Source organism: Peromyscus californicus, unplaced genomic scaffold (genome assembly GCF_007827085.1).
Source record: "Peromyscus californicus insignis strain IS unplaced genomic scaffold, ASM782708v3 Scaffold_7__1_contigs__length_154581171, whole genome shotgun sequence".
Lineage (NCBI taxonomy): Eukaryota > Metazoa > Chordata > Mammalia > Rodentia > Cricetidae > Peromyscus > Peromyscus californicus.
Window position 1 is genome coordinate 87,954,782 of NW_026294595.1, and position 22,574 is coordinate 87,977,355.

Sequence of the window (22,574 nt, forward strand, 5' to 3'; positions counted from 1 at the left end):
ACAAACCACACAGTGAGCTATAAATTAGCAAAAGGTGAAGATGACCCAGGGGATCCAGGACTCCAGGAATAAAGTCCCTGCAAATGCTTTACCCTGAGCCAAAGCAAACTTTAAAAGTACCATTTAAAAAACCCACAATGGGCCAGTAAGGAGTGAACAAGAAGTTTTGTCAATTTTATGGGCAATGCAAATAAGAAATTTCATTATATGCACGGCTATAATTTACACCATGGGAGAACAGAGTTACATATTTTATTTTCTTAGTTCCAGCTGAAGACCAACAGAGTTTTGTTTTGTGTATATTCCTTGAAGCTATTATGGTTAATTATGCAACTGCCACAGCCTTGACAACAGAGATCCAGTCTGGGTTAGGTGATCGCAAAGACTGTTCTCAGAGCTCCCTATTGTAGCTGGAACGTTTCTCTCCAGTCCCACCAGGCCCCCGCAGTCCCATGGCATGCTTATAAAATAATCACTCAGAAGCTTATATTAATTATAACTGCTTGGCCATTAGCTCAGGCTTATTACTGACTAGCTCTTATACTTAAATTAACCCATAATTCTTATCTATGTTTAGCCACGTAGCTTGATATCTTTTCTCAGTTCTGCCTTCACATCTTGCTTCCTCTGTATTTGGCTGGTGATGCCTGACTCTGCTCTTCCTCTTCCCAGCATTCCTTTAGTCTGCTTGCCCCACCTATACTTTCTGCCTGGCTACTGGCCAATCAGCATTTTATTAAACCAGTGTACAAAAGCATTATCCCACAGCACCCTATTGGTTATGTTGCTCTAGGAGCAAGGACTTACCAAGGTCATCCCTCCATCTACTTAAGGCCCCTTGATTGTAGAACAGTGCTACAAGAATCCATGTTTTTGCAAGGTAAAGTTTTCCCTGGAAAAATCTCAGATAACCAGATTTTTACTTATTTAATTTTGCTTCCTTACTGATGTATATTCATAACCATACCAGTGACTTGTAAGAAGTCAATTTTCTTTTCCCTAGCCTTCCATTATGTAGGGATATATATATATATATACCTGACCACTAAAATCCTTCATAATTTGAAGGAATCCCTTTAAAATACAAATAATCAACCACTAGTTATTTGGCAAAACTTTAAATTTCCCTGTCATAGTTGAAAACAGTTCTGTAAGTACACAAACAGTAAGGGCCCTCATGGACCTAATTTAAATGCAGGCTTGTCATAAACGCAGAAAAGAAAATCTCCTTATCACGTCTGCAATAAATTTAAGTCTACTTCTGCACATTTAAAGAAATGTCGTCCAGGTTCAATAGATGGCTCAGCTGTTAAAGACCAAGGCTCATATCTGAAAGGATAGGTTTGCCGTGAATAGGGATAGACTGAAAACACAATGAGGGATATAAGACTGTGGAGTTTGTAAGAGTGTGTGTGTGTACATGCGCATGCGCGTGCGTGCGTGCGTGCGTGCGTGCGTGCGCGTGTGCGTGCGTGCGTGCGTGCGTGCGTGCGTGTGTGCGTGCGTGCGTGCGTGCGTGTGTGTGTGTGTGTGTGTGTGTGTGTGTGTGTGTGTGTGTGTGTGTGTGTGTACATGGACAGTGTCCATGGAACCAGAAGAGAGCATTGGATCCCCTGAAGCTGGAGTTACAGGGGATTATGAACATCGCATGTGGGTGGTGGGAACTGAACTTGTAACCTCTTAGAAAAGCAGCAAATGCTCTTAACTGCTGAACCATCTCTCCAGCCACTACCATTGACTTTTTTTTTTTTTTTTAAGAACATCTTCTTGCCTTGTTTCACCTGGGCACTGTTAGTCCATTTCTTCTACTTTCCTCTCTAATGTTGAGAGTTTATTAGTCATTTCTTTACCAATTTTACTTTCTACATCTCAGTAAGGATAAAGTTCTCACTCCCACAACAAAGACCAAAATAACTGCTACTGAAAGAAAAACAGTGAATTCTGTCCTTCATAGCAACCTGGATGTGAGGAGTGTTACTGTGGGGGACCTGGTTTTCTTCCTTTTATAGCTGTCATCCTTAAGAGGTGGTCCTTATTCACAAAACTGAAGATGGCTCATGTCTTGTATGCCTTCATTGCTATCCAGTTACTACCAGTAGGTAGGGGAGGATGTGCCTTGTAACTTCAGTAGTCTGATATAGGAGGTGCATGTATCTGTTTGATTCTTAGCCCAGTAGGTAGAACTGAGTCTCATGGACAAATAGAAGGGAGACCAAGAAATGCAGGCTCAGCTGGAAGCCTTGCACCCAGCTAAAGTCCCATGGTTTTTGTTATTAGAAGAGTCAGGAAAATTGTATGAGACCATTGGCAGACTGGGCCACATTTCCCACTTGTGGAATTGATGGTTAACTTCATCATTGCTACTTTTTGATGACAGCACTTCCTCTCTCTCTCTCTCTCTCTCTCTCTCTCACACACACACACACACACACACACACACACACACACACACCCCTCTGCTCTCACAGTACGCTGGGTCTCTTTTTCTTCCTATCCTTAAGCATGAAGCCTTCACAAGTTTCAGGTCTCTGTGCTCCTCCTCTTTATGCCTTCCTTGCTCTTGTGCTAGCCCCGACTATACACAATTCTGCCCATCACATCTGCTTGGCCTCCTGGGTCTTCCTACCCAGAATGGACGTATTCTCTAAGCTTAGGCCTGAATCCCCCATTGCATAATCAAGAGGATGTCCAGCCTTCCTCAGCAAATCAGTCTGTCCCAGTCAGAAATCATCCCTTCTCAACTGAGGTCTACCCCTCAGAGGTTCCCCAATCTTCATTCACAACAGTATCCTTAATTTGACAACCCAGAACAAGCTGGGACCTGTAGATGTAACCAACCGTCTTGTTAAATAAGAAACACAGAACCAATGCAAAGAAGAAAGCCAAGGTCAGAGCTAAGAGCTAAAACCTTACCCTTCCTCCTGTGGTGGTCCTACCTCTCCGAAAGAGAGCTACTTCCTGTGTTAAAGTCTTTATAAAGACTTTTGGTTCTGCCTTCTCATTGGTTGTAAACCCAACCACATGACCTCCAAGTCTTCTATGGTTGGTATTGAGATTAAAGGCATGTGTCTCCAATGCTGGCTGTATCCCTGAACACACAGAGACTTACCTAGCTCTGCCTACCAAGTTCTGGGATTAAAGGCGTGCGCCACCACCACCCGGCTTTCCTATGGCTTGCTAATAGCTCTGACCCCCGGGCAACTTTATTTATTAACATACAAATAATATTTTAATACAAATAAAATATCACCATAGGATCCCCAGTTTATCAGCAGTACTCCAAGACAGCTTCTCTATCTCTTTCTGATCCTTTCTGGTTTTGCCTCTTTGGTGGTTACTGGTCTTCATATCACATCCACAAAAGCTCTTCCCCAAATCAGAAACTCACCATCCCACTCCTAATTCTCCTGCCACAGGGTTGCTCTCTTCTCCTTGACATCTCTTAGCATTACTTTATGTTAACTCTCACCATACACCATAGTCTGTTTCCCATTGCTGATGAACTAATGGAGGAGGGGCTAGCCATAGTTGGTCCATTAACTCTGTGGGTCCTCTCAACCCTGCAAAGGAAGAGTTTTGTTTTATTTTATTTTTTGCTATTAAATAAACATGAGGGAGTAAATGAACTACCAACATCACAGTTTCTCTAATAACCCGTAGAATGATGAATAAATACATAGAACCTGCACTATAGTCCCTTTACAGCCCCTTTCTCCATAGCCTCCCCTCTCTGCCCCTACTGTAGTGACCCCTACTGTTTTCTCACACTCACACTTTCTCACCTTGATACTCTGTATTGTACACTGTTCTCAGCCATTCCCCACTGACCAAAGCATAGTCATCCTTCAAAACCAGCTCTTTTAGAACTCTTCTGTAATTTTCTTGACTAGGTAGAATTGCTTGTTCACTCTGGTCTGTAAGGGTGGTTTTTGTTTTGTTTTGTTTTGTTTTAAACATCTGTATTAGTCAGGGTTCTCTAGAGAAGCAGAACTAACAGAATACATACATACATACATACATACATACATACATACATACATACATACAAGTGGGATTATTAGTGTCTTACTGGTTATAGCCCTACTATTACCACAATGGCTGTCTTCCTATGGAAAGTCCAAATGTCCAATAGTTGTTCAGTCCATGAGACTGGGTGTCTCAGATGGTCTTCAGTATACACTGGAATCCCAAAGAAGTAGGCTCTAAAACCAGTGCAGGGGTGAACTTGCTGGTGAATGAGAGCAAGAAGGCAAAGAGCAAGAGCTTCCTTCTTCCATGTCTTTATATTGGTGTAGCCCAGATCTAAGGGGGAATCTTTATGCCTCAGAAGATCTGGGTGTAAGGTGGGTCTTTCTTCCTCAGATGTTTCAATCAAGAAAAAATCATCACAGGTGTACACCACAGCTTGGGTTCTAGTTAAGTTCAATCAAGTTGACGACCAAGAATAGTTATTATCCCATCCTTTAGCATTTAACCCACAGTAACATAATATTTAGCAGCTTATGTTCTCCCTGAACCTCCAGGACGTAATCCTGTTCTCTCTTGTGCCTTTGGTGACAGATTTCCTAGCACAGAGCCCAGGATGTGATTATCTGCATGGAAAGGGCCTCATAGTAGAGTCAGATGTTATTTAATGGGCATTGAAGATTCCTTGTGATTGTGGAGAAGAAAATGATCTCAGAAAAGCATGAGAATAGAGGGTTTGGGGAATATCACTAATCTACCAAAAAGACCACCTTTAATAGAGCCGAAGGGGAAACAGAAGCCAGTAGGGGATCAGTGGCTCCAAAGCACTGTGGAAATATGAGCCCATTTACTGAGTCAGGATCCAATGGCATAGGGCCTAGAAGCCTGGGGTCTCAGGAACAGCCCCAGAACGTGTTCTGTGCTTGACTAAGATTTGATAAATGCCTTGATTCTGTTTACCTTAAATATGAGATGTAAACATTTGGGAAACACATCCCTAGTGATCGTTACTTAGCCAAGTTTAGAAAAGACTAGACTTAGGTCATCTTGGAGGTCTCTTCAAACCCTAAGTACCTGAAATTTGGGGTAAGAAACTGCCTGTTGACAGAACAGATGAACTATGTTACTTAGAAAAGGGGAGTAAGGATATCGAAAGGGGTCACATTGCAAAGTATGGTCTTGGGAGACTCAATACATGTTTTAGAAGAATTATGTTCTATACCCCTGGGATCAGGCTGATTAAATACCGTCTTTTCCATTTGGTTAATCCAGTCCATTTTGTCATGTATTTTCATATTCTCATGTAAGTTTGCAATACATAAACATATACTTTTAAAAATATCTATTATGTCTATGACTTAAACACAGGCTTTCAGAATATCCATTATGTCTCAGATATACAAGGGTGAGACTACTCTTGAAGAATTTAATGTAGTGATTTCAGAGTGCTCCCCTCATGACATTTTTTCCAACCTCTGTTCAGCTGTCTTTCCTGCAAAATTCTGAGGGTTTCCTTATGTGATCAACTTGAGCACTTAATGATTTATTTTTCATTCATTTGGTACTAATCATTTGATTTCTTAAATAAATTGTATGCCCAAGAACATAAGTACAAAGTCTATATATGATTTTTATATTCTCTGTAGCACCTCCTATTTCCTTATCTATAGCAAGTGCTCAGTTAATGCTGAACACATACACAATTACTGTGTTTTATTTGACCATGTTAAACTGGTTATAAGATTTTATGTCTATGGCTGGTAAGTGAGACATCATAGTTATTTTGATATTGGTGGTAGAATACCTCAAATTAATCCAATATAGGTCATTTTTGCCCAACAATATACAACCTTAATAAATATGTAAGGTAACAGACAGGATGAGAAAGACAAAGACCAATTGCTGGGGTAAAATCATTCCCAACTCTGTTCTTGACTACATTACTTTCCGTTTGTTTTGAAAAATAAAAGCAAGAAGTGAAAATCATTGGGATCCATTTCTGTTCCAATGCTCAAACTCCTCTGACGCTCAAAGCAGGACCTGAGAGAATGTTTGTCCACACTGTTTCTCTAGCTTGGCAGAGACTGTTGGAAACACAAAGTAAGTCTTCATTTTGCCAGAATAGCTTGAAAGTACTTATGTGTGGGACTCCTGACAGCCCCAGCCTTGGGCAGCTATACAACAGGGGGCTACCAAGGCAGTATGATTTGAGGAGCGCCAGGAAGGCTCCCCGCTCCAGACAGTCTCATCGGCTTCTTTTGTTATTATTTCAGCCACTGCACAAACAGTCTGTATCAATTCTAGTCTTTGGTGAGACTCGGTAGGTGGTGGAGGTTTCAAAACCAAAAGGCGGGGAATCAGTATCTGCAAGCACATGCCTGTCTTCAATATCAGAATCCGGATTGTCTTCCAGAGGCTGCCTGCCCCTTTCAATGTGATCTGTAGACTTATGACACAGCCTCTTTCCTTTCCAAGCCTCCTCCCGAATGCCTCTCCCAAGAGAGGAAATGTGGCGCTGGTGCCTTTCACTCTGCACCTACATCTCTGAGTCGGCTGGGGTGTTATGTCTACCACGTGCAGAGTGATTGGCTTTAACTGATCGTGCATTCCAGGGTAGGCCTAGACCCACGCCACTTCCACTCCCCTGTGGCCTGGACAAGAAGCTCTGCCAACGGAAGCAGCCTTTGTTCTGCAATTAATCACTCCAAGTCAAAATGTGTTTAGGTACTATAAGTGATAACCCTCGAGAGCTATGAAGTGGCTGATTTGTGTAGCTGTTGAAATCCGGGCCATGCGAGGACATCCTTGGTTGTAAGTAGATATCTTACTTAGGCTCAGAGTAGGGGAACTGTCACATTTCAGGAAGTAGAAATCATAGGCTAATTCATCATAGAATAACTTTAAAAGGAGAAATCCTGATATGTAAGTAGTTAAGTGTTCCTGCTGCTCTGTCTTGTGACAGCTAGTGAGATGGACCTGGGGGCCATGAGAGTGGAGGGCGGAGGGTAGTGGTCAGGGTCAAGGGTCAGACTCCAAGGAAAGAAGGGAGCTGGAAGAGCGTGTTTCTAAGTATATTGCCCCATTGGCCTGCCTGTGGTGAATGAATTGGAATCGGTCATTGTTTCATATCCTCTGTGGCTTTTTCCTCTGGATTTTACCTCCTTTTTCCCCTTTGTAAATAACACAGAAACTAAACAGAGATGTTCTCATCAGCTGCTGTGGTGAAGAAGTCTCCTTTTCTGCTAAGGAATGAATACATTCCATCTTTTTTGTTGTTTTTTTTTTTTTTGCCATCAGTGCAAAATGACTTTAGTTATTTCCTTGACTTTTATAACTATTAGTCATGTGCTATGGTTCTACCATTAAGAATCCAGAACTGCCTAGAGAGTGAATTCTGTCAAGAAAGATGAAATGGTAGTGGTTCCCACAGCCCCTGTTGGTCTTGGGGAGCAGCAGAAGTCACTTATTTAGAATTGTGCCTGTACACTAGCTCAGTTTCCTCGATCCATGAAGAAACAACTTGATTCAGCAAACTGGAGACAGGATTTTGTGGATACATGAGGGGCATCCTAAGACCTGAGCCATCATCTCCACAGGGCCAAGTAAACAAAGCTGTCTAACAGCCAGCCTACTGGAAGATAGATGCGGGACCAAGAGGGACATCTATGATATCCTCAAAGTCCACCGAAACAGCCTCCATAATGACAATTCCATCCTGCTTCAGAGAATCCTAAAGAAGATAATAGCAAACTGCTATTTCTGGTCTTCTCTATTTAGAGTGTCATCATATCATTCATGTTCAATGCCCATATTCAGACACTTTACCTAGTGTGAAACCAAGATTGTGAGCACTTCCCTGGGCAGAAGCGTCAGACACACATCCTTTTTCACATCTATGCTTTCCCACAACATACACTGGCAGCCATTCAGTTTGCTAGAGCCTGCAGTGACTCCTGGGAGAGCATATGTATTACAGTGAGAAAGAGGAGAACATAGTAGGATTTCCAGAAGTTTTGCTAAAGCATTTATGTACCGAAGTTACAGCCTTTTCTCTCTCTAGCGTACTCACATTGAAATACTTTCCCCTGTATTTAAAATTACATTTGAAGGGCTCAGTATATAACCCTTAAAATAAAATCGAGGCACTTTTAGCTAAACTACAAGCAGTCATGAACAACTATGTGTGATACTCTAGAGTAAATGTTTAGACCAGAAACAAAAATAGAACCCACATCTCAGCTAGAAACAAAAACAAGTTCCTAAACAATTGAGTCCAGGAGGAGACTGAACATCTGTATACCTAGAGATTGTCTAGCCAGCCTATTTTCTTCAGTTAAAGGCAAAAAGAAAAGAATGTCTTTACCTCCTGGGTAAGATTGGGAAACACCTGACCTGGGACAGTTATACCTCCTCTAGTCTCAGTTGCCTTGTGAGGAAAGTACTGTCATACCTTAAGGAATCTTGGCATGTATAGCTTAAGTTGGCATGTATAAATATTTAGCACATGTTAGGAGGCCTATAGTACCTTTTCTCTTACATATTTATAACTAGAATTAGACTTCTAAATGTTTGGGGTTCCCCCCCAAAAGTCGGCAGAAAATAAGTTTACTAGTAAGTAAAGTTTTAAACTAAGAGGGGAAGACAGCCATTCTTTAGGTATGTACTAAGAACTGACTTGTGCAGACACAGGATAGATATTGAAACAGGGAGGATCCCCGGTATGCAAAAGGCCCGTGGATTGCCTTATGTGCTTCTAGTGTGAAGAGAAATAAGACACACAATTCTGAGATGAAAAGTCCTAAGGACCTCAAGAGAGGCCCAAAGTGCCTTTTCCATTGAGAAAAGAGAAATTGCTTCTGGTTAAGAGAAATGGAGGAAGTTTTCATGACTTTGGCACTTAAGCCAGGAGTACAAGAATGGAAGGCGTTTGAACACATGAGTAAGACAAGAATGGTGCCTGATTTGACTGATGTACAGAACCACCTGATGGAGATAGCCATGTATAAAACGTTCTCTGGTTTTTACATCAACATTACTTAGGTGTAGTAACATACCCACTTCTAACAGATGAGGAAACTGAGGTCAGAGGGGTTGAGTAGCTTGTCCAAGAACATCCATCTAAACTAAACTAGCATAATAGTCATATGAAGACAGGTCTGGATCTAAAAAAGTAACTGTAAATTAAATTTAGACCAGAAGGAGGAAATTTGACTGCTAAGATAAGGACTTTGAATCATATAGTACAGTTCAAAGATTGGTAAATTATAGCCTATGAGCCAAATCTGATTTACTTCCCAGTGTTGGTGAATAAAAAAATATTATCAAAAAAGGGAAAAAAAAGCTGGGCAGTGGTGGTGCACATCTTTAATCCCATGCACTTGGGAGGCAGAGCTAGGCAGATCTCTGTGAGTTCGAGGCCAGCCTGGTCTACAGAGTGAGATATAGGACAGGCATCAAAACAACACAGAGAAATCTTGTCTCAAAAACAAACAAACAAACAAACAAAAGAATATTATTAGAGCATAGCATTGCCTGACCCCCCTCCCCACACACACACCCCATGTGTGTTATTATTATACTACAATAACAGAGTTGAGTATCTGCAATACAACATACAGCCCCACAGTCTGAAGTAGTTACTCTCTCACCCTTGATGGAAAATATATGCTGACCTCTGCTATAGCTGACTGGGGATCATTTGAAAGTGTTGGAAAAAGGAAGCCATATTCTTAGAGTCATGCATTACAACCTGGGGTCATCTTAATTTGTAGGATGGCTTGAAAGGAGCTAGTTTATTTTAACACTACTTGAGTTGTCTGGGCTTTCGTCCCTTCTCGTCTAGTCTCCCATAGTAGCCTTCCTCCAAGTTTCCTGACCAAAAGTTTAACAAACACAGCTGAAATGCGCTAAGTACTAGAAAACCAAACAGTACAAGGAAGTTGGCAGAGCGCACTGACCAGTTGCTAGCTTCTGGCTGAGAATGTGGTGGGGGTGATGGGAAGTGCCACAAACTGAATTGGTCCTGCTGTACCTGATATTCATGCACAGTGCTGGCCCTCTCAAAGTTTGTGGACTTTATTGTTGAGGATATACAGACTAGTAAGAATTTGCCAGTTTGCTTTGTGCAGGATCTGTCTTGAACACTGAGGATGTGGTAGCCACCTACGATTTAAGGAACTCTTGCATATTGTCCTCAGTGCTATTCATTTTTATCATTTATTTTCCACTTGCATGTGTGCTTTATGTGAGTGTGCATATACATGCATGGGTGAGTGTGTGCACGTGTGACTGTGGAGGCCATGGGTCTGTGTCAAGTGTGTTTTGTCAATTGTTCATTCTCCACCTTCATTTTCAAGACAAGGTCTTTCACTCACCAGTTGGCTAGACTGGCTGGCCATTGAGATCCAGGGATTCTCCTGTCTCTGTCCCTATCCCAGCATTACAGTTATAGGTGTGTGCCACCACTACTGGCTTATGTGTGGGTGCTGGGGACCCAAACTTAAGCACCAATGATTGGAGGCACCTTACCATTTGTGCCATCTCTGAAGTCCTTCATCACCGTTCTTAATGCCTGAATTTCTTTAAAGATGGATTGCAATAATTTATTATCTATTAGTCACTTATATGTCAGGTACAGTGCAAATACTGAGAATAGGGACAATGAAATTGTATCCCCCACTTTGGAGACGTTCCAATCTGCTGTGATAGGGAGGTAGTTAAAAACGATCCCAACACGGTAAGATATATGAACCTCATAATCAGTTGTCAGAGGAGAGGACAGAATTCACTCTACCCAATTAAACGTTCATTTATGTAACTGACCCCTAGTTGAGTGTTGCAATGTGGACAGGATTGTGGTTAGTTCCCAATCCCTCGTGATTTCTTAACCCACACAACGACTCCCCCAGCTCCAATTCTCAGGTATTCAGAGGACGCAAAGAGTGGTCACAGAGCCACTGAGACACTCAGGAAGTGGGAGGGTGATGCTAAGCAGAAGCCAGGTAGCAAACCAACTCCAAAAGCAGGGACCAGAATTGACAGGTAGAAAGAAACTATTAAAGCAAAAGATGAGCCAAAAATGTTCCCTTCCAGTTACGGACCATGAGATAAATGATAATTGCTCTTTGGACAGAATCCTAACTGGAAAAACTCCAGGAAGAATACATGCTTGAGGGTTCATTTGTATCTCCATCATCTACGTTGGAAAATCTCTCTTAACGGTCTTTCTCCAGTGTAGTCTGACCTGGACTTGGTCCACTTAATACAATCTGTTCTTGGCTGGAGACAGTCACAGTTGTTGCCTCAAATGGGGAACTTTAGTGGGCAGTGTGGTATAGACCCTCAGACCTATCACAGCTGTCTGTTGGCAGTTTTGCAAATGTATTTCTTCTTGGATTCTACAAAACATTACTCCTGCTTGTTTCACTTTTATTTACTTTCTGGTGCACCAGTTAGCATGTTGAACTCATTGGAGTTACATTCTACTTGTGAACAGGAAGACTGGATTAGCGAATGTATGCTCCAGACCGCGTATCAAGTCCTCCAAGAGTCAAGCCACTCAGCTATTTGTCGACGACAACAAACGCACAATTAATATAAAGTGAAAGATTGTTTTCTTTGAAATCTTGAGGGGAAAAGAATGCTAAATTTTAAACGCCTGTGAATTGGTCAATCTTTTCTTTAAATAGTTCATTTTGTGTTTTTAGAATTTTGAGGAAATTTTAGAAGCAAAACGCATGTTCTCATCACCTAGAGTTATATACTCTCTAAGACTTTAAAGAAATAAGCATTGTTAGTGTTATACATTTAAAATGGAATTCTACTTAGTATATCACTCAGTCCCATTTCATCTCCTGTCTTTCTAGAAATCACCTCTCTCAGTAATTTAGTATCTTTCCAGTTTCTTTTGGATACTTTTATGTGTGTTGAGTCCATTAATGACATTATAATTCTCTTCATGTGCATATTAACCATTTGTATGTCATTTGTGAAGAAATGTTTATTTGAATCTCTGCCCATTGTGAGGAAAGAGTAATTCATCTTTTCAAGAAAATAACATCCTTATTAATTCTTGGAGAATTTAAAACAAAATATCTTGATCTTATTTGCCCACAACTCCCCGACCCCTGTGTCCTCGTATTTATTTGTTTGTTCCTAGAAGAGCTATTTCTTTTTTTTTTTTTTTTTTTTTTTTTGGTTTTTTGAGACAGGGTTTCTCTGTGTAGCTCTGCGCCTTTCCTGGAACTCACTTGGTAGTCCAGGCTGGCCTCGAACTCACAGAGATCCGCCTGGCTCTGCCTCCCGAGTGCTGGGATTAAAGGCATGCGCCACCACCGCCCAGCAAGAGCTATTTCTTATCAGGAGATGTCATGGTCCTCTGTCTCTTACAATCTTTCTGCCCCATCTTCCTAGATGTTCCCTGAGCTTAAATTATTGAGATTGTATTGTAAATATATTTGTTCATACTAAATTACATATATATTAATTTATTTATTAATTTGGTAGGTACCATAATTCATCTTTTTGTTTGAGTTATAAGTATTCATATCTATTCTAGACAAAAGCCCCATATCAGATATATGATTTCCAGTTTTTCTTTACATTTTTAAAGTTGTCTTTTCACTTCACTACAGTGAATTTATGAATTTGATACTTACAGTGTTCATACGTTTTCTCAAATTTTTCATTTTCCAAAATTGTCTCAACATTATCTCCTGTGCAGATAGTGGGCTGAGCACACTGAATGGTGCCCTATGCACACTGAACTATTACATTGTTCACAAAAGCACAGCCTCCCCTGTTCATCTCAGTGGGCTCTCCAGTGAAAACTGAGTTGTGGTTAAGCAAAGAAGCATTTATACCTAGAGTTTAAACGTAAAAGCACCTGGCTACAGTTACATATCAGATAATGTCATTCTGGCCAACAACGGAGCACATAAACAACAGTCTATGAAAAGTATAATGGATGGAAAATGGTGTGTTTAATATTTACAATGTGCCTTTTCTTTGTTTTGATGTGTTCAGATATGCAAATCTTTACCAGTGTGTTACAGTTGCTTGCAGGATTCAGTGAGACAGCATACCCTGCAGGTTTATATTTTAGGTGGTGTTGTGGGCTTTCCCATTGGGACTTGTGGGTATTCACTGAGGAAGTATCACTGTGAAAACATTACCTAACAACACATTTCTCAGAATGTAACCCCGTGGTTATGGGACACTTAACTGATTTTCAGAATACTCACCGCCGACCTTTGCATTCAGAAGGGTCAGGATTTCTGTTTAACTCAACCCTGTCCCTTTTCTGTTTTTCCTCTTCCTTTCTTTTCACCTCTCCCTTCCCATTTTTATTTCAGATTAAAAATGGCTCAGGCATCTGTCAGCAAACTGACATCAGAGAAGAAAGTGGAGACGAAGAAAATTAATCCCACTGCTAGTCTGGTAAGCCACGTTTTTCACCATGACCTCTAGGTTTTTCAATATACCTGGGTACACTCCCAAGAGTATGACTTTAAAGGACAAAACTCAGGGAAGAAATGGGGTGTTGCTATCCTTCCTCCCATCTTAATACCATGTGGTTTAAAAGAAAACAAAGCGTGAAGAGCAAAGCATGCTTTCATATGTTTCCACTGCAAACCCAACAGAGGTCACTTGCAGTTTCATATACACCTCAGATTCTCTCCCTCTTATCTCCAGGTGCCTTCCTCCTGAAGGATAATTCCTGAGTAGTCACATCATTCTTCCTGTTAAAGAAGGAGTCAGGGTGGCCCTTAGGAGTTGTTAAGAAAGTTGAGATGCATAAATGTGCAGCCTGCCTAATGTCACTTGGCAAATATATGACAAAAAGCCTGACCCGATGGGAGTGGGGACCTCCTCACATTCCTTCCTTGTGTTGGAAATCAGCCCGTCTCTTTATGCTTTCTTAAGTCTGAGAAAGTTATCCTCCAGAATCCAGTGCTCAGTAGAGGTCACAATGATTCTCCACCTGTGAGCCACAGACTAAGTTACCTTTTCTGTTGCTGTGATAAAACACCCCAACAAAATCAACTTAAAGGAGAAGAGGGTTTATTGTGACTCACGGTTTGAAGTTATAGTCCATTGGGGTGGTGAAGTCACAGAAGCAGGAGCTCGGGGCATCTGGTTACATTCTCCCCACAGTCAAGAAGCAGAAAGCAGTGAATACCCATGCTCAGCTCACTGTCTTCCTTTTACATAATCCAAGATCCGATCCCAGGGAATGGTACCACCCATGGTGGGCAGGTCTTCCTGCCTCAGTTATCCGACTCAAGATAATCTGGCATAGCTGTGCCCAGAAGTTAAATAAACCCTCACAGATGTGCCAATAGGCTTGGCTCCCAGGTGATTCCAGACCTTGTCAAGTAGAAAATTAACATTAACCATAGTACAGACATTTGTCAGTGTTGCTATGTAATTAGGAACCCAGGATTATTGGGAAATGAGGTTTAAATCTCAGCATTGCCCTAAGACTTAGTAAGGTTACTTTGCTTCATCCTCTTCAAGGGAAAGGGGGCAATGATGATACCATTTTGGGGAAACTAGGGAAAAGCATGTAGAGTACCAGTTACATAATAGAGGTTCAGGAAATATTAGCTACTGTTCTTACCTCCATGAATTCCAGCAGGTTTAGACCCTGTGGTGTGGAACAGCAGTAGTGTGACAGTGGGAATCTCTTCCTCAATGCTGTGTGCTAGGTTGATAGAATCAGGTAACTGTAGAGCCCAAGGGGTAAACATGGTAGAAATACTTTAATTTCTAGGGTATTTAGTATGATTATACTCACCATTTCAGACCAGAATTTGAGAAAGTTACCAAAACTTGAGCAAAACAAATTTTTAAAGGTAGAAATGACAATGGTTCTGCTTCCTTCCTTAAACAACAGAAAGAAAGACTGCGTCAGAAGGAAGCCAGTGTGGCCACCAGCTAACACGGAAACAGAAGGAAATTCCAGGGCAAGAGGAGGCCACCCAGTGCTCCTTTAGACCCAAGTGCCAAGGGGGTTCCTGACAGATCTGTTACAGAACATCTGCTTTGCTTATCTCCTTCTGAGGTCCTCTGTAGGAAGTACCTGTGCCTTCCTTGAGAAGTCCCTTGTTAATCCACAGGAACAATGCGATGCTATGTATGGGAATGTTACAGGAATATTTGATAGTTGTTTCTTATGGAAGTCCAAAGTCCATCCTATAAAAGAATCAGAAGATGTACCAAAATGTTTCACATTTTACTTTATGCTGAAATGCTAAGCTTTCCAATGTATAGCCATCATGGAAAAAGAGGTACATCTTTTATAGTGTTTGCCTTGAGAGAACTCAAGCCTTGTTCCTCACACACTAATTTTTTTTATTGGTCTTAATCTTGATCCGGTTGTACCAAGATCCTATGGATGTTGAAACTTATCAGAACAAAATGTTGAAACTTATCAGAATTGGTTTTGAAGAGGTTTAACACTGTGTGTCTCCCAGACTAGGGAAATGATGTTTTATGGTGACAATGATGATATAATGAAAAGGAAAAAAATAAAATTTCACATGGGTGGAGAGAGAGAATGATAACCAAAAACCTTATTCTGGAGACTAAGTTGTGATGCTGGGAGTGAACATTAGACATTGAGAGAGGACCACTCAGTTAACATGGCTTCCTGACCAGTAAGTAAGAGATTCTGTACCAACTTCTAATAGAAACAGGGGGGCAGGGACAGACTTGGATTGCATGCTCCCTTGGACAAGGGACTGTGTGGCTTCAGATCCATTGTGGACAGTGAATGAATGTTGTATAGACTTGCAGATGAGGTCTACATTGTATTCCACCATTCCCAGCAGTTTCCAGGAGAGCAAATGTTACTGGCTACCTTTTATCATGGCTTTGACTCATAAGCATATGAAGAATGGTAGCCAGGGACCGTTTGCTGTCCTGAAACTTATGATCAGAGAAAAGTTCTTTACAGTGAAGTGAAAGCAAAGTGGTTGTGTTAGTATTACCCTCTGAATGGACTGTCAGGACAGGTTGTATTTTCTAACTCTGGCCCTTAAATCACGGAGAAAAGCCACCTGGGACCTTTTGCCTACATTTTTCTCCCTAAGCCACCACTGTTTGAACTTCCCTGGTGAGAAAACAAGAAAAAGGACTGGGCATGAACTGAGGATTATATTGAAGACTGTGTTTTGACGCCTTGATGTAATGAAGGAATGTGCTTCTTCTCTACTTGGTGGAGACAGTCTAGAGTTACTCAGAGTCTTGCATCCCCTGCTGATCTGGCTACCTCTGGCTGCCACATGGGGCCTGCCTCTTGCCTCAGCAACTTTCTAGAACCTTTGAACTTGCCAGATACCTTAAGTGTCTTCCTGGAAATCTGCCTGCCAGTCATCAGCCCCCGACTCAGGGACACTCCGATACTAGATGCAAGCTAATGAAAGCAGAACCGTAGCCAGATAAAGTGCAGACCTCGTGAAGCAAGGGTCGCTGGCATCCGCTGAGTCACAGATGCCATTCCCATGCCGGTGCTACTTGTCTTTCAGTGGCCCAAAGGAAGGAGCATGGTCACTTGGTTTATTTTAATCAAAATGAAAGGGTGAGATAAAATAGACAATCAAATAAGAAACTTAACATGACTAGAATGCCTTGGTGTCACTGTTCTTTACCTGTTGCTTTTTGTATATTGTTTCCTTTATTTTCACTGTAACTATGAAGAAGAGCAAAGAACTTAACCAACAAGGCAAATTCCACTTGTAGACATCCTGTTCTCCCTGGTGTCCTTGTTAGTATTGAAGTGCAAAAGAAAAATGCAATTTTGTCTGTACCCCAGGAGTCATCTCAGCATTCTGTGAGGTCTACATAAGCCTAGAGCCTTATGGATCCTGTGGATGGGATGAGTGGGAACAGGAAGTTTTCAGTGGGGTTGATGCCGCCTCAGGTCTCTAAGTAAGATGTTCATGAGTCATCACAGGTGGCACTGTCTCTCTGTCCTTCAAGAACACAGCAGATCTTACAGGCTGTTGAGAACTAAACCATACTGTTGGGGGTTGAGGACAACTTTTTGTTTTCTAATATCCTAACTCTATTTTGTAGTACATATCCCCCATTTAAAAAGTCAAAGATAAAACCAGTTGGGGTAAGGATGATGCAGAGATGGCTCAGTAGTTGAGAGCACATACTGTTCTTGTAGATGGCCTGGGTTTAGATTCCATTGCCTTTGTTGGGTGACTCACAATCACAATAACTATCTTGAGGAATCTGACATTCTCTTCTGTCCTCCATGGACAGAATACACACAGAGACATACACATACCCATACATAGACCTACATATATGCGCATAATTAAAATATAAAAATAAATCTTAAAAAGCAAGTGGGGACATGATACAGCAAGATAAGTGAATAAAAATAAAAAAGTATACCTTTTCCCAGATATTTCATTTTACAAAGTAGTTTAAATTGTGTTAAAAATCACTAGTGAGGAGTATGTTTTTCCTTGATTTTCATTTTTGTTTTATTTTACCTGCACTTATCAAAGAAAAATAATACTAAAAGATGATAGGAAACATATGCTTCCATAGAGTTAGTAATCTACAAATAAGTTTAATTATTGAACCACAAAAACAGGGGCATACTATGAAATCCAAAGTTGTGGCAGTCCTAACTAAGCATGTATGAAATTGAATGGTTGTGATGGCTGGTGGGAGGCAGCAAAATTGCTAACCATCTGCCTAAGGCTGCAGCTTATGGTGGCTATTTTTACTATGGATTTGAAAGAGTCTAGGATTGCCTTGAGAAACCTATTCTTGAAAAAGCTATGTAGAGAAAGGCATGGCATTCTAGAGTGGGATGTGTCTACGTCCTTCCTCTGAATTCTCTTAAGGGGAATTTATAACTGAGTGGGATGTCAGAAGACCACGAATACTACAATTCATAGTTTAGCTATTCCGGCTTGAAGGACCTGCAGCTAAGTAGAGTAACCTGGATAAGGCAATGAACTGTCACCCATGTCAGCTGCTTCATCTGCATAAGGTAATCTGCAACGCCGGTGGACCAAGTCTCTTTCCAAACTGATAGGATTGTAAAGAAAAAAAAATACCTCTCACAAAAGGCAGATAATATCAAATATTATGATTTGTCATCCAGCTATAGAAAGCTGCTTAGACCGATCCAGAATTGACTTAAAGAAAAGCACCCCCCAAAACTCAACTCAGTAGCTCTTCCCCTTTTAGACTTACACAAGCGTTCCTAATGCTGGTGACAGTTGGATCCGGGCACAGCCAGGCTCGGTTATGCAGCTGTGTGTGACCAAGAGGCACACTTTGTGTCATTCCTGCTTCCCTGTCAGCTGTAGGAGCCCTCATTATGAATCTCACCATTCTCCACTCCCCTCCACAAGGATGGGCAATCGACCAAACTGCTTCAAGATAACACTTTGCAGGGAAATGGGGGATGTAAAAGAGTTTCATCACATTTCACACGAAGCCAGTTCAGTAGCCTTGTTTGTTCCAATGCAATGCCTTGTATCACATTTGGGGGAATTTGAATACTTAACAACTTACTTGGATACATGGGGACATTAAAATGGTGGCTCACTGACTGTGTCTCATGAGCTCCATATACTACATACCTCATACTACAAACTCCATCTGTCCTCAGATAATTTTCTGGTTTTTAGTCTCATATATACAAGGAATCCCCTGGAGGCTGATCCAACTGCTTCCATGGTTCCATGGTATTTTTCATGGTTCCTATGCAACATGACAGCCCTGGGCTGTCAAAACACAAATGAGTCAGTAGGCTCAGGCAGAAATGAACATCCCAAGGATTTGACAGGGGATAAGCAGGCTCTACCACATTAGGGTTGTCACCTAGGCTGAGTGTTACCCTAGGAATGTCTTGTGCTCTCCACCTCTGATGCTGTAAAAATATCTTGGAGAGAATGTTCATCCCATAAATAGTGTGAGTTTCCAGTGAGTTATACTTATATCAAGTAAGAAATCCAGTGTATATCAGGAGCTCTTTGCCAAAGTCATACCTGCTCCCCTCCACTGTTCTCTTCAAGGGTTTTCTTTAACTTCCATCTTATAAAAGCAAGGTATTTTTAATTGTTCACCTAAGTTGGCTTCCTAACTTCATATTTCTCAAACAAAAGCCCAGCCCTGTAGACCACTGAGCATCCAGGAAGGTTACTTTGCTTCCTCATAGCATGGCTGATAGATGTTCAGAAATGAACAATTCTGGGAATCCATGGGATGGATTTTCATTCTAGTCTATAACTATAAGGTGTGAAAGGGAGCATCCAGCATGCACAAAATGTTCTGCTCTTCCACTGAAAGGCCAAAAAACATTTAGAATACTTATACTGTAGGTATGCTTTATGAACTACAAATATCTTTTTTTCCTCTTTTTAAGAAGGATATACTTATTTTTATTTTACGTGTATGAACATTTGTCTACATGTATGTATGTGTACCACCTGTGTGCCTGGTGCTTGAAGAAGCTGCAGAGGAGGCTGTGAGATCCCCTGAAACTGGAGTTACAGATAATTGTGAGCCACTGTGTAGAGGCCAGAAACTGAATCTGGATCCTCTGCAAGAGCAGCAAGTGCTGTTAACCATTTCTCCAGCCCCTTTTCCCTATCAATTCTCTCTAGGTATAAGCTAAGTTTTTCATATCTGACCATCAGTCTCGCTAGTGGTTCTGCACAGAGCTTGGAAGGCACTCACTGCTCTTGGAAACAAATCTATGAACAAAGAAGAAACTCTTGAGATGATCCTGTCTGCAGTGATTTAAATAGGATTTGTGGGGTCCACCAAAGGAACAGGTTTCTTCTAAAATCATTAATTTTATAATTCTACTGTTTTATAACTTCCTGAGACATAAATACTATGACCGTACTGTCCTACTGACTACTGAGTGTTTAATTGGAGGATATGTGATTTAAGGAAAAAGGATTTCCCTTTGAGAAAACTATCTAAGATCCTCTCTGAAAGGCAGAAAGTTTACAAATTAGACACTGGATAATTTTTAAGAACCTTTAGTGGAAGCATGTCATCAATTTATCACAGTCTTTTCCCATCTTTGAATTATAATCCAGACAAGTGTGGGAAGCAGTCTCACTGGACTTTGATTTAGGGATCATGTTTTTGCCTGGAAAATAAGCATTGGCCTGCATGTCTAGAAACTCTCTGAAATCAGTTAGCATCCTAATAGAAGTCAGATGCTACAGAAATGGAAGTCACTTTAACTCATTTATGGCTTGGCTTGGTTTGGTTTAATTTTCTTAGCACCACCAGGGATCATGGAGGCTGCTTCCTAAGAGTCACATGACCTTTGCAGTGTCTCCTTTTCACCTTCTGAGATCTCAAGCAGCATGGATGACAGAGGAAAACCAGGAAACAGGAGAGAAGAACAACTGAGCAAATCCAGTGCAGTATTTTTGCACAGCCTTTGCCATGATAGTACCGGCGGCAGCTTTTTAATAGAAATTTGAGTCATTTGTATTAGACAAATAGAAGTGTTCCATGTTGTTATAGCTCAATGGCAGACTTTGTGCTGAAAAAGCAGGTACTCCAATGAAACAGACCTGTGTTTAGCTGAGTAACTTCCACCTTCAGATTCTTCTACGAGCATGACTTGCCCAAGGACCTTTCTGTTTCCTCTATGCCTGCTCACAAGCCATATCAGCAACTAGCATCATCTAGCTTTCCTCTATCCCATACTTCATCTTTGGCCTCCACTTCCTTTACATACCACAGCCCTTCTCTTCTGAAGGGATCTTTGCAGCTTTCCCCTGGACCCAGCTACTCTCTACATCTACATCATAGATACTGAATATCCCTGAGCCCTCTCACACCCTGTGCTCCAGCATTCAGTGTTTGGACAAGAGCACCACTGTCACCAAGGAGCCTGTGTGAGACACACTGCTGAGACTGCCTCTTGCTAATGTCACCATCACCTCATCACTTAGGCAAATAGGGGAAAATCATAAAAGAGGTGGAAAATACATTTCTTTTTTCATTTTGTTCTACTTTATTAAAAAGGTTGGGTGTTCTAGTTTTTGGTTTCTCGCAGATTTCTTAAACTATCTAAGTAGAGAACACTTTTGATCCATCACAGCAGATCATCAGCTATTGCAAGGCTAAATCTTGTACTCTCAGCTTCCTGCGCCGCTGGACAAATTGACCTCTGTGCAAACATTTTGTATCATAAGACTTCTTATTGCCACTCCATTCTTACTACTGCTCATGACTCAAACATCTACCACAATCTGAATTGAGATGTTGACATTTTGTGGTTATGTTCGGATTAACAGTAACTGTTATGCTCTTAAAAGCACTCATACAAAGTGTAAGCATGTCCTGCATAGTTGATTATTTTGCCATGGTAAAATCCAGCCTTTCTATTCAAATATTAGGCTAATCTGTAAGGTGTAACTTTAAGGAATTTTAACCAATAAAATAAAGACAGCTTTAGAAAGGAGAAGGCACTTTAAAGACATGAAACCTTATATTACATGCTCTTGGATGTTTTTAAGCATAATAAGCTAACTGGATTTGGGTATTTTTCCTTTAAGTTAAAAATAATATGTATTTCTAATTGCATATTTAATTTTGTCAACTAACACTGAGAAATGTTCATGAGTTGAATCTGTAAATGTAATTTGCAACCAAAAGAAGTATTTATTTTTAAAAAGAAAAGGTGAGGTAACCGATATTGACTTGTACATAATGAAAATATGTGTGTATATATATTTTTTCCTTCTTGACACTACTTGATCATTATATCAAGTGTATTTTTGTACATAATATATATTGGTTAGAAAAATTTAGATTGTCTATTGAAAGAAATTCTATCTCTGTGATAGATTATATTTATCCTAATCTATTGATATTCTGTTGATTTGTTTTAAGAGACAGAACACTATTTTTTTGAATTTCCAGAGAATTGCATTCACTGCACCACTTGTGAATATGTTAAGGGTATTTTAATAAATCTTGGTTTCATGTCCATCTGGTGTGTGGTGGAGATTTTGTTTCCACAGCCCCATTTGATGTGGTTATTTCTAATTTATGTTACTGAATTATGTTACTGCTCATTTCCAGCAATTCTACTGGAAGTAGAGGTGCAAGAGCTGGGTCTCAGTAAGTCCATCATATAGTGTCCTTTTCTCCCCATCCACCTACTCAACAATGGGCAATCTGGCTAAACACTGAAGACTAACAACAGATGAAAATCCAACTAGGCTTTATCCAAAACAGCACCACTAGAACATAAACTTCTCACACAGGGATTGGTTACAGGTAGAAAATTATATACTAGGGAAATGTAACAGAATATAATTTCATGTGTTCTGGCACCAAGCAGAGGTACAAGTTTTTTGTTTTTTTGTTTTGGGTTTTTTTTCAGGCAATAATATAAAGTATAGCAATATTTTATAAGTAACATAAAAGCCCACAGTTTAAATCAAAAATATCTCTACAAAAATTATAATTGTTTTTGATCAACTCATTTGTTCAGTGTTACAGTTTTTTTATACGTTTGCCAAAATATGCCACATTATCTGCCATGACATCAATGGAGAAAATCTCTATCTCTAGAAAACCACTGAAGTTCA

At 40.6% G+C, this 22,574-nt stretch overlaps 1 protein-coding gene across 8 annotated transcripts in view; it reads left to right on the plus strand.

Annotated features, from left to right (window-relative positions):
• Positions 1-21,969, plus strand: part of Fmn1 (formin 1) — a 380,313-nt gene extending 358,344 nt beyond the window's left edge. For all 8 annotated transcript variants that reach the window (XM_052723123.1, XM_052723128.1, XM_052723124.1 and 5 more), the window contains 2 exons: positions 13,320-13,404; positions 14,864-21,969. In XM_052723123.1, coding sequence (XP_052579083.1) covers positions 13,320-13,404; positions 14,864-14,908 — 130 coding nt within the window. In that variant the 3' untranslated portion in view covers positions 14,909-21,969. The remainder of the gene's footprint in view (positions 1-13,319; positions 13,405-14,863) is intronic.
• The last annotated feature ends 605 nt before the right edge of the window (positions 21,970-22,574 follow it).